The following is a 14,838-nucleotide window of genomic DNA, read 5'->3' as shown; positions in this document are numbered from 1 at the left end:
AATGTTATTGGCTTCCACATAGCAGTATTGCCACATGGCACCCTGACAAAAATAGTATGGAGTATGTTGCTGTAAGCCTTTACAGCTGAGTTATTATGTTGGATCTTTATACATGTATAATATTGTGAGGTGTTATGTGATGAATAGACAGGTATTATTGTATCAACATTAATCTTTTTTTTTATAGATTTTAAGGGCTGAGAGAGAGCCAGGGTAAAATGCATTTCATTGCATTTCACTGTACTTTTAAATGCATATGACAAATAAACTTGAAACTTGAATAGACAGGTATTAATGTATCAAGATTCATCTTTTTTTTTATTCTTCTGATATTTACTTTTTAAGCTTGCTAATAACACACAAAAAAAGTCACCTTAAAGGCTATTCAAATCCACATGAATTAGCCCTTTTCTATTCAGACATTGTGATGCGATGATAATAATACATCAGACAGTGTTTAATTCCCACACCTGGTCGAATCAAACAAGAGAGTTTGTTTTGTTTGAAAACCCCCTGCAGGGCATTTATTTCTCCCTCCTAATATGAAAGCTTTCAGCGGTGTTTGCTGAAGTCTCTCTGTCAGAGCATTTCAGTAATAATGACAGAGTGGGAGGGCCACTCGGTGCAACTAATAAGGACTGCGATCCAGCAGGCGATCCACACACACACCACACCACACTGACTTTTATTTCCAAGTCCTGGAATCCGGAATCACAACTGATCGTAATCACACATGGATTCTACTTCTCTTTTCGCTGCTTTTTCTTTGTTTCTGCCTTAAGAGGGAAAACTTTCTCACTCAACTGTAAGTAGACTCAGATTAATTTCGCAGTAATTTAAATAAAAAAATGTGCTTTATAAACCGCTTTATAACGGACTCCTTTGTGTGCGTCTTTTGCTCGGTGTTAAAGTGCCTTCCTTGTGCGTAAAACCTGGACACGCTCCTTATGATGAGCTTATTATCTGACTAATTTGCAGCTCTGCAGCAGAAGGCATGTGCCGTCTGTATTGCATCACTTGTTAAACCAGAAAAGTGGAGAAATGTTCCGGAAAAGAATAACAAACCGCTTCATAATAACGTAATAATTAAGAATTAATAAAGAACAACACGCAGCCAATCAGCGGCTGTCGCGCAGAGAAACACGCTCCTTTTGAATATTGAAGCGTTTTCAGTGATTGTCATTCACTGAAAGTGTCTGAATGAATGATGGAGAGAGAGAGACGTAGTAGAGTAACTTCACTTTCCACCTCTCTCAAACTGTGATAGTATAGCCTACAAAAAAATAGATACTCTGCCAAATTTAGGATTGAAATCCATGCAGATGTACACTAAACTCCATGAGGTCTTAAAAGTGCCAATTAAACTCCTTTACAAAAATCAGTCATGTAAAGAGATGTAGAGTGACTGCAGGCTTTAAGAGCTGCATGTAGTAGAGTAACTTCACTTTCCACCTCTCTCAAAACTGTGTGATAGTATCCTACAAAAATAGATACTGTCAATTTAGAAATTTAGAAATCCATGCAGTTGGTGCTGTACCCTAAACTCCATGAGGTGTGGTCTTAAAAGTGCCAATTAAACTCCTATACAAAAATCAGTCATGTAAAGAGATGTAGAGAATGACTGCAGGCTTTAAGAGCTGCATGCATTTGCAGAAATGACGGGACTTACATTGCACAGACAAGGAATGTGATACCTCTGTAGTGCTGCTTGTCTACAGCCCATGCATGGTTGTAGTTGTAAGTGGTCACGGTCACTTCATCCCCAAGCGCCATGATGCCCTAGGCCTGCATGCAAAAACTTTATGATCCAGTGGGAGAAGGCACAAGTGCTTGCAGCATGAGTGGGAATTAATCATTGGGGCTAAGATTAATTTGGATAAGACAGCAAGGCAGTAAAGGAAGGAGAGTATCATGAAAAATAATGTTGGTCACACTTTGGGAGACTGGGCATATAAATTAAGTTAATGTGTCTTGTGGCTGTATTCTGGGTGTGTGTGTGGAGGTCAAGTTCAGTGCTCGGCTCTGTCTTCAGTCATTTCTTCCACCAGTGGGAATAGATGAATGTGCACCAGCAAGGGGGGATTATAGTCTTTGTAACGGGATTACAGCTAACTACATTCCAGGTACTGACAAAAGCATGTATGAGTTATGATTTGCCACTTTGTAGGATTGATGGACAGATGAGACCCGTTATGTTGTTTTAAGAGAATAATCAAAAAAACTAATTTTTACATTTATTTATTCTGTGTCACGCCTAGATTATGTGCAAACCTGTTTGTGGGATTCTGTTGGAAAGTCCTCGAAAACTAACAACAACTTCTTTCTTTTTCTTTTCGTGTTCAGTCATCATCACTATATTTCGGCAGGCAAAGCAATCCAGAAGTTACTGAAAGTGTTTAGTTTGAGTTGGAATAGTCGAGCTAAAATTGATTGACTTTACTTTGCAACAGACTCTTACCATCCAGGATGACTCTGCCCTGAAAAAAAGTTATTGCCTTCTTTGCAGTGGCATGAGAGTAATGCAGAAGATTTTGGTTTGGCACCGCAGTCAAATAGCTTAAGAGACTCGCTTGTAACTGGAGGTTTCCAGGTTTGATCCCTCGCATGCGACGTCCTTGAACAAGACACTGCTGACAGCTAACAGATCAAAACACAACAGAGTGCTAACAGAGTACTACAGAAACAAAGATCAAGGCTTTGGCATTGTGACTAAAGCCAGACAAAAGAAAACACAGTCATGTATTGAACTTCTCATACAATGACTCACTACTGTGAACTTAATTTGGAATATAGATAATAAATTCAGAGTAAAATAATGATGAAAACTGCTTAAACTTGCCAACTTTTATCGTTCTAACATGCAATATACTGCATTTAGATCAACATCTGACGTAGTAATATCTCCCTGTTTCGTTGTCTTCATCTTGTCGTAGATTCAGAAGATTACCATCAGCACAGATCCACAGCTAATCTGTGGTGATGACATACTGACCTAATGAATTGCAAACTGTCCATGTAGTCCAAGAGGCAGCTTGGCTCGCTATAGTTAGCAAACCGAAACCTTAACATAAACATTGCTTAGGGTATAATGATTTAGCTGCAATATAGACGTCTCCATTCGTCACTGTATGGCAGCTGTTCATGAAAACTAATGAACGAAGGACTCAGAAGTGCATTCTCCAGATTGAGTGACTTTACATAAACACTCAAGAGAGGCTTTAGGGACACACAAGTGGACATGAGAGCCGGGTCTTAAGACAATCAGATATGATTTGCAGCTAAAATTCAATTTCACGATAACAAGACTTGCACATAATCTTATTCAGTTGGATGTTTTTAAGAATGAAAAGCCCAGATTTGATAACAATTAATAGAACACTGTGAGGTATGATTGCAGCCAGATAAAAGGAGGGACATCTGAAGTTTTAACCGTCTAAGTGTGCTTATGGATCAAACAGACACCAGATTGTTTCAGTGCTAGACTGGCTGAGTAAATCCAAGTCAAAGTTTCTGTTGCACCCAGCAGAATAGCAGGTTTCTAATGAAAATCAGTAGAGCATCATTGTTTGCTTTTAAGGTCCGTCTATTAGCTCTACCTTTGTTGTCACTTGCATGCGGAAAAATGTTTAATTAAGATTAGCGCAAGACGTGTTTCATTATTTATTTCAATTTGACCAAGTATTAAGATTGAATTGAACATAATTGTAAATTAAAACTGTTCTGTTTGCATCCAGGTTTTCAAGTGGGACTGCTTTCTCTGGTGTCAGAGCCATGATTTTCTTGTTAAGATGGACTGCTTTCCTTTGGACTGTAAATTTCATTCCTTGCACTTTTGGAATGGCAGTGAGTGAGCGAACAGGTACGTGTGTTTGTTGTCCTCAACTTGTTGTCCAGCAACTTCTGTCTTTCAACAGTGGAGTGCCATTTGTGAAAGTATCAGTTGTTGTCTTTCTCTTAAGTGTCCGTATCAACATAAAGCAGACACGTTTTATCTATAGAAAGAAATTATCTCTCATTAATGTCGAGGTAAAGAACATATGGTGCACATACTGTATAGCAGATAGATCTACAGTCAAATCTTTTGTGATTGAAAGGCTTTTGTTTGCCTTTATATAATCATGTATTACAACTTTGGATTTCATCCAAAATCCATGTGCAAATGGTAACATATCCATACTCTTGTTAAGTTAAGCATAATGTTTCAAAATCTCTTTATATTTATGTTTTACAAATTTTAAAAAACATTTATTGTCCACAATTTATTTACAATGGCACACCACCCTTCGTAATGCCATTATATGGGGAATCCACTTTATATGTTTGGGAAAGACTGAGAGTGTGAAGGCTTGAGCCAAGACTTTAGACTTGTAAAAATGTTATGGGACTATCGGTATTCATAAAGTCAATCTCCATTTAATTTTCGGTAAAGCAGATCTAGGCTCGCCTCTTAATTACATCCCAGAGTCTTGTCTCGGTTAGTTATTTTATTTAGTTTAAACTAAAGTTTTAAAAATTAATGGAAAATGAGAAAAAAAAAACGGTGAATTGATTTTCTGCTCTGATGTCGAAGTTTTGTTTGTCAAATGAAAGGAAATGCACCGTGGAAATGAATTTGTGATTCAATTTATCCTCTTCTCTTCTGTAATACTTGTCAAAACTGCTTCAAAATACAAATTAACGTCTGTACCCGGCACAACCAACTTCTCTGTGGCTTTCCTCTAGATGGCTCATGTCCCCCTCTGAGCGTAGAGGACTACAGGTTTTCTGATGTCTTAGATCGTCCCCTAGAAATCACAGGTAAGTTTGAACGAAACACAAGTGCTTTGTGAACGAGTCAACACTTTGCTTGTCTAAATCTAGTGACACGCTGTAAACCCCTTCACAGGATTTGATCTCACAGAAAAGTTTCTTCTCCGAAAGGGAACGATCACAGAGGACCTGCCGTCATATCGTTTAGGAAGCAGTCCGCTCATTAAGCCAACGAAGTGAGTAGAGTCCTCGTGTGTGTGTGTGCTAGCGTGCATATGTGTTTATTTTCTGCATCGTTTCGGTTCAGATGTCGTACTCTGGTTCCTTCATAACATTTGAGGATAACTCAGACAGACAGCCATGATCCTGTAAATAGTCTCCATATATGCTGCTTCATTTCTACCACTCTCATGCTCTTGCTATTGAACAGAAACACAATGCCAGCACACTATAAGATGCAGTCACTCATGTGTGGCCGAGGCTATGAACAGTATTAAACTGCAGTGTTCATTTGGATTAACACCTAGGCTATTACTATTTTTCTCCGTCATGTACCGGTTCTGAATATTTCAACTCAAATAGTGCAAGACCACATGATACGGTGAAAAATGCTAAAATATTATTGCTATTATAGATCTCCGCTGTGCAGAACATGATGAGGGTTTAAGCTTGCTTTTCCTTCAGATCTGGTGATATTGTAGGGAAAAAAAAAACAGTGGAGCCATAACTGGATTTCATGAAAGGACTGATTTGAGGCAACCCAGATATACCATGCTCAGAGCAATAGTTCCATTTGCCTTGGCTAATAAGGGCAAGCTGTGAGGTGAGCTGTTAGACAGGGAATAATTTCAACAGAATTAATATATATTGCGTTTATTCTAGAAATCTCCTAAGGGCGAAAAGTGGGACATAAAGGAATGGAAAAAAGTGCGTATAATAAGACAGGAATATTAAAATAACTACATAAATGACACACCGAGGTGCCATTTACTGAAGACCTTTATTCCCTCGGTCAAATGGTGAGACCGCTCTGTGACTTCACCTTTATGCTAATATGATGATATAGTGGGGATTTTGATTTTTTATATAATATGTAAAGGCCTATTACACTTTAGCACCATCACTTGTATAAAAAAATACCAGTGGCACATATGAACCTGTAAGGGTTGCCGAACTTGGCTTTACAGTGCTGTTTTGGATAAAAAAAAAGAAGTATTTTGAGATGTTTATTGTTTCGTGTCCTGAAGTTGTAACAGTGAAAGAGAACACTGTGTCATTCTTCCGGGAGGGGAGGATATTTTTAGCATTTTTACATGACACGCGACTGTAAACATTTACTGCCACTCTCTCTCTGGCGAGGTGGAAGGATCTTAGAGCCAGGTGATTTGTGATCTGCTTCCCTGTTGCAGCCGAAAATATATTTACCTCAGCCCTTCCCTCAGTCTGGGCCCATAGTGCAAGAAGATGCTGCTTCTCAATGACACTGCTGACAGTGTCATTGGTTATAGTGGCGAGACTGCGATCCCTCTCATATCCAATTATCTAAGTACTTTGACAGGTGATACTGCATGTCAGCTGAGGAAGGAAAGCGAGGGCAATTGCACGAAGCAGGAGGCCCCTCTGCCCCCGCCACAGCCACTAAAACATTGCTCACTTTACTCGCAGGATATTGCAGCAATAGATGCTCAGGTCGACTCTCTAGATCTGGCTAATGTTCTGCCAGCTCCTTGGCACAGTATGCATTATGGTGCGTAGATCAGAGCCGACACACTCAAGGGACATTTGTGTGAGGTGAGACATTGCCCCTACAAAATGCAACATGTATTCAAATCATGCTCACATAGTATTGAAGCACGGTGCTGCAATTACTTGTTTGTGCTTTTCTTTCTTTAACTGTTCAGCAAAATAAGATCCGTGAGTGGTTTCCTTTTTTCTTTACGTGTAATTTGCAACAAGCAGCCTCATTGGACTACCGTTTTTACATCTATTTTACATGCATTGTAATCCTTGTTTTGCAAAACAAAACATACCCAAGTATAAAGGTCGAATGCACACTCGTCTTTATACATATTTAGACTTATTTGTGCTTTCTGTTAGCTGCGCCTTGAAAATTCTATGTCCTGTTTATTTATTTCTAGTCTTAAAGATTAAATAAAATTGTCGGTATGAAGCTCAGCACAAAACGACATTAGTCATCGCTCATTTTGAAATGGGAATGGAATTAATCCTTCCTTTGAATGGGACCACAATGTCTCATAATGTGATCTGTGTGACCGGAATGCTAACTATCATCAACAAGTAACAAGTCAAATGTTCAATGGGATACAGTAAGCTATTTTCAAATCATATGTAGATGTAAAATGTAGCATACGGTGTAGATACAAAGGAGCCACTGAGGCTGAGATATAGTGTATCAAATCACCAGGGTTTGTTTGTTTATCAATCTGTGGCTTAAGTGGTTTGTAACCATCGTGTCAGCTAATTAATCATATAGGTTTACTACAATCAATACTGTATAGCTGACTCACTCTTTTTTTTTGAAGTCATAAGCATCTAAATTATTTATAGAAAATACAGTGCATTTGCTGATTTTCTGTTCAGAAATATATGATACAACCATATACGTTGACGTCAATGGCCTTTTAGCCTATGACCTCACACATCCTAGCAGCTTGAAGTGCTTTAACTCACCTATATTTACTGTCAAATCCACATCCAGGGACTGTAATTTGTCTCACGGGGTGTGTGCTGTCAGGCTAGGCAGCAAAGAAAAGGACTCAAATGCAGACAACCAGGCAGACAGGAACTGTTCAGTGGTTGTTTATTTTATTTTTTTTACTTTATTGCCATTATCACACATTAACAGGCAATTAATATTGCAAAACAAAATCACCTTGAGATTGGGCTACACTTAATATAGATGAAATAACACCGTACAGAAGTAGAACACACACATCTACCTATACATATTCCTACATAAATTATACATCAAAACAAAGTGCAAGATTCCTTACTAATGTGGTCAATACCTGATGTCCATCTCCTTATGAAAATAGGCAGTTTTAGTTGTAGCTTGGCTGGTTCCATCATGTAAACATGTTTGACTTTTGTAGCCATTGAACAATCGTGGCAGGGTTAGTCTCCATCCAATTAATAGTAATTATTTTTCATGCAACCATCAGCAAAATATGCGGTATATAACACTGGTCTGTGTTAAACAGATGTTCAGGTGATACTTCCAACAGCAACAATAGCGGGTCTAGGGAAAGGTCCAGAATTTTCTCCATTTCTTCTTTGACGTTTTTCCAAAATGTTTGTATTTTCAGGCAATCCCAAACTCACCTATAACTCGTATATATATGAGTATGGTCACCGACCACCACAGTTTCTCCAGGATTTGTTGGTAGGATTGTTTTTTAAAGAGCCAACATTTTAACCTTCCAATCAAATTCGTTCCATAGCTGGCTGCCAACCCCCCTGTGACATCAGTTGTCATCGTCCACTATTGTATTCAGCTCCAGTTCCCATTGCCCTTTGATATGTAGAGTGTTATCCAACGTGTCTAGCATTGCCTTTTCGTAAAATATAGGATATTTTTGTTGATGCAGTGTGTTTAAATAGATGTATAAAATGTTTTTCTTATTTGGTTTGTTCTCTTTTAATAGATCAGTGATTATTAATGGTAAAATGATGATACAAAGGCTTACAGGCAAAGACAGCAAGTCCGAACAGAAGTAGCTGAGAGTCCACAGGTTGACAGGAAGGAATGCAACAGGTAAAAGGTACAGGTACAGAGTTAGGTTCAGGTTGAAGAGGCTGGAAAGCAAAGGCATGAATGACGATCCGGCCAGGCGCAGGTGGATGGAATTGGGCTGGGATAATACTGTGGGGGTAATTGGGGATTGAGGAACGTGAGTCAGGTGACTGGGACTCGTGGGAAAGTGTGAGGGCATCGGCTGAAGACAGGAATAGAGGGTCAACAAAGGGCAGCCGCCGTGATAACTTGTTTGATAGTCTTAGCAGCAGATCTGTTGTGACAGTGATTTTCTACAAATGAACAGCTGCACGTTTTGGTAAACAATTCCAGGTTGATCGGAGGTAACAAATGACTCTGAATTAATTTTACAGCATGTAGTCACGGTGGCAGATCACACACTTTTGAAAATGCTTGCCTGTTATTGGTGGCTTGTTGCTATCGCCGTGTTATCTCTCCATTATGTACGCATGCGGAGAAACCCTTATTTACACTGGATTGATGATAACATAGCAGTCTCACACCTCTCAGCTGCACACTCAGCTGTATAACGTCTCTTCGCTGGCAAGATATCCTTCTTCCAGATCACAGGCGTTCATTTAATTTGGCTTCATCAGTTGCAGTCTTCTATCACGCTGGCAAACATAGCACTTCCACATTTAAACAGGAAAGGGGGAGTCACGCTGAGAGGCAGTTTTAGTCCTCGCTAGCATGAATGATGCGTTCAGCGTATAAACTGCCATGGTTGAGCCCACTTTGATCTGTTGGAGGATTGAGTGTCAGTGATCGGGATGTGAGCCAACAAGGCTAACATTTGCGGTTTGATTGTTTCAGCTACAGCAATCTGATTCCTCTGACTCGTTTAGAGAATCCTCCTGGATAGGATTTCTTACAAGACGGGACACTAAAGCCGCTTCCGGGAGATTCTCTACCAGACCGGTAGTGTTGCTGTGACATTCTGTCAAACCATTGTCCCTGATTATACAAGGAGTAGTGCCAGCCAAGCAATATGCAAAGACATTTTCCACGAGGGGTGATAGTTTCCAGAAAGCTCAGGGTCGTTCTTTATAAAAATGGAACGAGTTGTGATTATAGCTCTTGTGGAAGCTCTGTGATCTTTTGTGCTTCTCCTGATTATTGCTATGGATGTGCACTATTTTATAATATACAGTACTTTTGCACATGTCACTCAAGATTTCGTTTTTGCTCTTCCTTACTGCTGTGGCTGTTTCAGTAATTTGGCTTGGAAGGAGGCCCGGCTACTTCACATTATAGAATCCAACACTGTAGTATAAAAACATCACACACAACTTGCTTTAGAACGAGATATTGTTATTGAATGTAATCAATAGTTTTTTCCAAAAGTTTGGCAATGTAAATTAGCTATATTTAAACTGAATTAGGGCTGGAACTAACAATTATTTGTATTGTCGATTAATCTGACGATTATTTTCTCGATTAATTGATTAGTTTTTCGGTCTATAAAATGTCAGAAAATAGTGAAAAATGTCGATCAGTGTTTTTCAAAGCCCAAGATGACGTCCTCAAATGTCTTGTTTTGTCCACAACTCAAAGATATTCAGTTTACTGTCATAGAGGAGTAAATAAACCAGAGAATATTCACATTTAAGAAGCTGGAATCAGAGAATTTTGCCTTTTTATTTCATAAAAATGATTGAAGCCGATTCATTTATTATCAAAATAGTTGGTGATTAATTTAATAGTTGATAACTAATCGATTAATCGTTGCAGCTCTAAATTGAAACTTTTAAGAGATAGGGTTGGCAAAATCACATACAGTGCAGTACAGTATTATGAAAGTTTTGTTAGAGTTGTAGCATAAGAGCAGAGAAGATGAATGCAGATCCTTTTCCTTCACTCATTATCACTTACTTTAAAAATGCAGAGTAGCGTTTTTCCAAAGAGTCAGAAAAACAGTGTTCAAACCAACCGACACTGAGCTCCAGGTTTAGCCCATTTAGCCACAGATGGTACTCAACGCGAGGTCAAGAACTTGAACCCTCTGGGCCATCAGAGATCAAGTGTGCCGCACTGTAGACAGACCGTGTTTTGAAATAAGAGCAGACTTGGTTGGAGACTTTGTAATGAAGGTTGTGGACTCCAGGGCTTCTAACAGAAAACAGTATTTTGCAGAGTATCTCCGTTATATTAAACCTGCTTACATTTATTATGTACCATAAGATGCAGCTCTTGGTGTTCTCTTTTACATTTTTTACTCTCTGCCTATTATAATAATGTGTAACACATTATGTACAAGCAGCTACCGTACATGCAGCATGGAAATATTCTGTGTTGAATTTATTTTATAAATCCTCATTTTTATAAATTGCCCTGCCACTTTTCATATTGATTTGCAGCTGAAATAGTCCTTTAGCCCTTCGGCAACAAATAACCTCCCCAGCCCTTGGCCTATCAAAGAGGCATTTCTTCGGGAGCTTTAACTTGGTGTATTTATCATTTTAGTCATGTACCGTTTACACCGAAATCTCAAAGAAAGACACAATAGAAGAGGGTATGAAGCTCTGAGAGAATAGGAGATGATATATTGGAGTGAAAACTAATTTCCAACCTGTCTGTAGAAAACTCTCTCTCTCCCTCCCCCAGGCTGCGCTCTGCCTTCCCAATGACCTTATCATTGCATTATTATTATTTTTGCTGATCTTGATTTATTATGTTTATGCTCTTCCACGTTTGACTGTTAATCTGAGTCTGGAGTTAGGGCTAGGGTTAGAGCATTTTGAAGGGTACAATGTTTTCTTAACGCAATGTATAAAATTAGGAAGCTTGTGGGGTTGAGAGATGAGTTATTGAATAAATTCATCTGAGAGTGGGTGTGATTTGAAATATGATATTGTTTTTTCCTATATATTTCCTATTTTCTCTGCCTAGTTTGCTTCAGCTGGAACACATTTTCAGCTGTGAACACAGCATTGTTATTTGACTTTACAGAGCAGCTGAGGTCATACACATAAACCTATAACGGCATTGCACGAGGCATCTATAACCCTATAACTGTAGCACATGGTATCTCGGTGAGGTAAAAGATTGGCTTCTGGGAGTTTCGATCAATTTCTACATGTTTTCATTATCTGGCAGACAGGGATGCCAGTATACAATGTCAGTATACAATTCATCAAGCTAAATGGAATCAAGTTTGTCAGGTTTATTTATGTGTATGACTGCAGCAGCAGGAGGATATTGAAATGTTTTATTGATCATTGAAGTTGATTGGCTGCTTTATTGTTCAGCCACTGAAAGGTTTGAAAGAGTTTACGTTCAATATTGAGAAATGACACTTGACACTGTCATCTTTCATTTTTTTATTGTTTTAATGATAACATATGTATATTCTGAGAGAATCTGACCATGTTATATGATGTTTTTTTCTAGAGAAATATTTCCAAATGGGCTTTCAAGTGAATACTCCCTTGTCACCATCCTCCGGGTAAGAAGAACTACAAAAAAAGACCGCTGGTATCTTTGGCAGATATTCGACCATTCGGGAGGCAGTCAGGTGGGCCCCACTGTATGTTTTACTGTCACATATCAGTTTCTAAAATATGCTGGAATATGATGGGATGTTTCTTTGCTTCTCAGGTGTCCGTCGTGGTTGACGGTGGCAAGAAGGTGGTGGAGTTTTCCTCCCAGGGCCAGCTAAAGATCGCTCTCCGCTACACATTTAAGAGTCGTGACCTACATGCCCTTTTTGATCGCCAGTGGCACAAGCTGAGCATTTCTGTACAGAGCAACATGGTCTCCATTTACATAGACTGCAAGCTCATAGAAAGGAGACTGACTGATGAGAAGGACAGCGTTGACCCCAGTGGGCGCACTCTCATCACTACACGAGTGGAGGATGGACGACCTGTAGATGTATGTCCCACGCAAACTTTGTGAAAAATATTTTTTTTCTCTTCAGCTAAATCTTTACCAGGTTTTCATGCAGTAGTTTTGTTTCTCATCTCCATCAATAGTGTACTATGTCACAGACATTTTTGCACTCTCAGTGCTTTCAAAATGTATTTTAAATGTTGCTCAGGGGCATATTTTCTTAATATCTGTAAATCCTCTATTTTGTTTTATGTGTTTGGCTCATTCTCAGAGATGCCCCTAGAAAAACATCAGGTCAGCTATGCCATTTGTTCACCCAATGCCTCTGAGTAGAACTGAGCTTAAGTAGCATTAACAGCTGACTTTTTAGTCCATTTGCTTTGTAAAGATGCAAGTTAGTACATCTGGAAAAACTGTAGGGTTCAAGTTCTGCTCTGAAGCAGCTGCAATTCATGCAGAAGTTGAAGCCTTTTAAAAAAAAAAAAAATGTTTTTGAATTGTTTTGCTGGCAATAGGAATGGCAATGCTAGGACTTCAAGCTACAACAGCTGACAACTCAACAAATTATACTGTCTTAACCAGCAAAGAGCCAGCCTGTTCTCATTCCCAGGGCGTCAAATACAGAGGCTTTGTCACTGCCATCAGCGTTCGATACCTCCACACACGGCACCCCTTAGCGCCGGTATGAAATGCACCGGGTGTTCCATTAACTACGGCGTAAACCCATCTGCGTCAACAGTAAATGCTCAGAGTTAGTGTGCTTGGAGTGTGATGACGTAGCAGGAAGAGCGAAAACACACAGGGTGGGCAGGAAGGGTGGTGGATGGGTCCAACAAGCACAAAGCTTTCATCCACGAGATCGATCGTGTTGTGCGTCACGTTACAATCAGCTGTTCGTACGGTCAGTTTAATTCTCACTGTACAAACGTAGTAGTTTTAATTCCAGCCATGTAGTTCTTTGCTAAACCTAACTATAGTGGTTTTGATACCGAAAATAAAGTGATGCCAAGGGGCGTGATAAAGCGGCGGTATGTGATGAATTGGGATGAGAAAGTGTTGGAAGAGCAGACCTTCATCAGTAAAAAGAGGGTCATGATGTGATGATGAAACTGTTGTATGATGCTGCAATGGTCCCCTAATGAACGCTCTTTTTCACAGATTGAAGTGAAACAAATTCTAATCTACTGTGACCCTTATATGGCCGAAATGGAAAGTTGCTGTGAGCTACTGGAGCCAAAGGTAACACGCTATGATTTTTCACCATAGTAAAAATACCCACTGTTTATTGTAAATAAAATGACTACAAGTAATGAGTAGTAATAATTTGTGACAACATTTCTGTCATTTATCATACATAATACATTCACAAGTAAAGAAATAAATGAGAAGATACAGTACAGTATATGTTTGCCTTAGAAAGTCTGAGACGGAAAACTGTACTTCAGTAGGTCACCTAGTAAAGTACTTGGTGTTCTGCAGTAACAGACAGTACTAGCTTGTATTTGAACCTATGCGGTGTGATCAGACAATGAAAGTGTAACACGTTTTTGGTCTTGTCCATGAGGGTATGCGTCCCCAGATAGAAACTTAATAACGGAGCTCTTCCATCACCGTAGAATCAATAGGAGCTAATGTTACAGTGATTCCAAATGGAGAGATGACCTTTGACCCCTTTCCATTATATGTCTCCATAAGCATGCTGTCATGTCAGTGTAACGTTACTCCAAGGGAATTGTCACAACCTTGAGAAGGACTTATCACTGCTTAGTACTTTCTAAGTTTCACCGCACAGTTTACCACGTCTTATATTTGCAGCATGATGTAAAAATATATGCCAGCTAAAACCCAGCTTACCTCGGGTTAAGTGTACTCAATACAGTGGATTTTGGAGAAAGTAAGGTGTCTAAATGGTGAAATTTCTGTATTGATCCAGTGTGAAGCCAAGAAGACCTTTAATGGGACTTCCCCTCCCATGGTTACAGCCCAGCTTCCCAAGATGCTGTCTCATCTGGCCGTACAGTCCAATGACAGATGTCACTGTCCAACTGAAAAGGTACAATCAATTCCACCCAACAAGGGCCTCTAATTGAGTAAGTGTAATGTCCATTGTAACTGAACCAGCACTGATTTACACGGCACGTATTCGTCCTTTATAGGCACTGAACTGCCAGTTAAAGGATATTTATACGTGGTAGTGTAGCCATAATGCATTAGCAAACACAGGTATAATTCTGCCAGACTGTTCAAGCATGGTAAATCTGCACCCTGCTATAAATTTATGAAAATGGAAAAAGATTCTTTCAACTGCAAATATTAATGTAAGCTTAAAATGCAAATTGAGACCTGAAAGCTTCAAGCCCTCTTTGAAAGGAGCAGATGGTACAGCTCCACACACAGCCTTTTAGGATTTTTACATTTTTCCTGTAAATTACAAACAAAATCAACTCTTCATACACTAACGGTCAAATCAACTGTATGGAGTC

The 14,838-nt window shown here is 39.3% G+C and overlaps 1 protein-coding gene across 1 annotated transcript in view; it reads left to right on the top strand.

Moving 5' to 3' along the window:
* The first annotated feature begins 502 nt into the window (after positions 1-502).
* Positions 503-14,838, top strand: part of LOC141774047 (uncharacterized) — a 114,948-nt gene continuing 100,612 nt past the window's right edge. The window contains exons 1-8 of the mRNA XM_074646355.1: positions 503-805; positions 3,735-3,859; positions 4,723-4,797; positions 4,886-4,985; positions 11,915-12,038; positions 12,122-12,397; positions 13,514-13,594; positions 14,289-14,408. Coding sequence (XP_074502456.1) covers positions 3,772-3,859; positions 4,723-4,797; positions 4,886-4,985; positions 11,915-12,038; positions 12,122-12,397; positions 13,514-13,594; positions 14,289-14,408 — 864 coding nt within the window. The 5' untranslated portion in view covers positions 503-805; positions 3,735-3,771. The remainder of the gene's footprint in view (positions 806-3,734; positions 3,860-4,722; positions 4,798-4,885; positions 4,986-11,914; positions 12,039-12,121; positions 12,398-13,513; positions 13,595-14,288; positions 14,409-14,838) is intronic.

Source organism: Sebastes fasciatus, chromosome 9, assembly GCF_043250625.1.
Source record: "Sebastes fasciatus isolate fSebFas1 chromosome 9, fSebFas1.pri, whole genome shotgun sequence".
Classification (NCBI taxonomy): domain Eukaryota; kingdom Metazoa; phylum Chordata; class Actinopteri; order Perciformes; family Sebastidae; genus Sebastes; species Sebastes fasciatus.
This window is presented reverse-complemented; position numbering and strand designations above follow the sequence as displayed.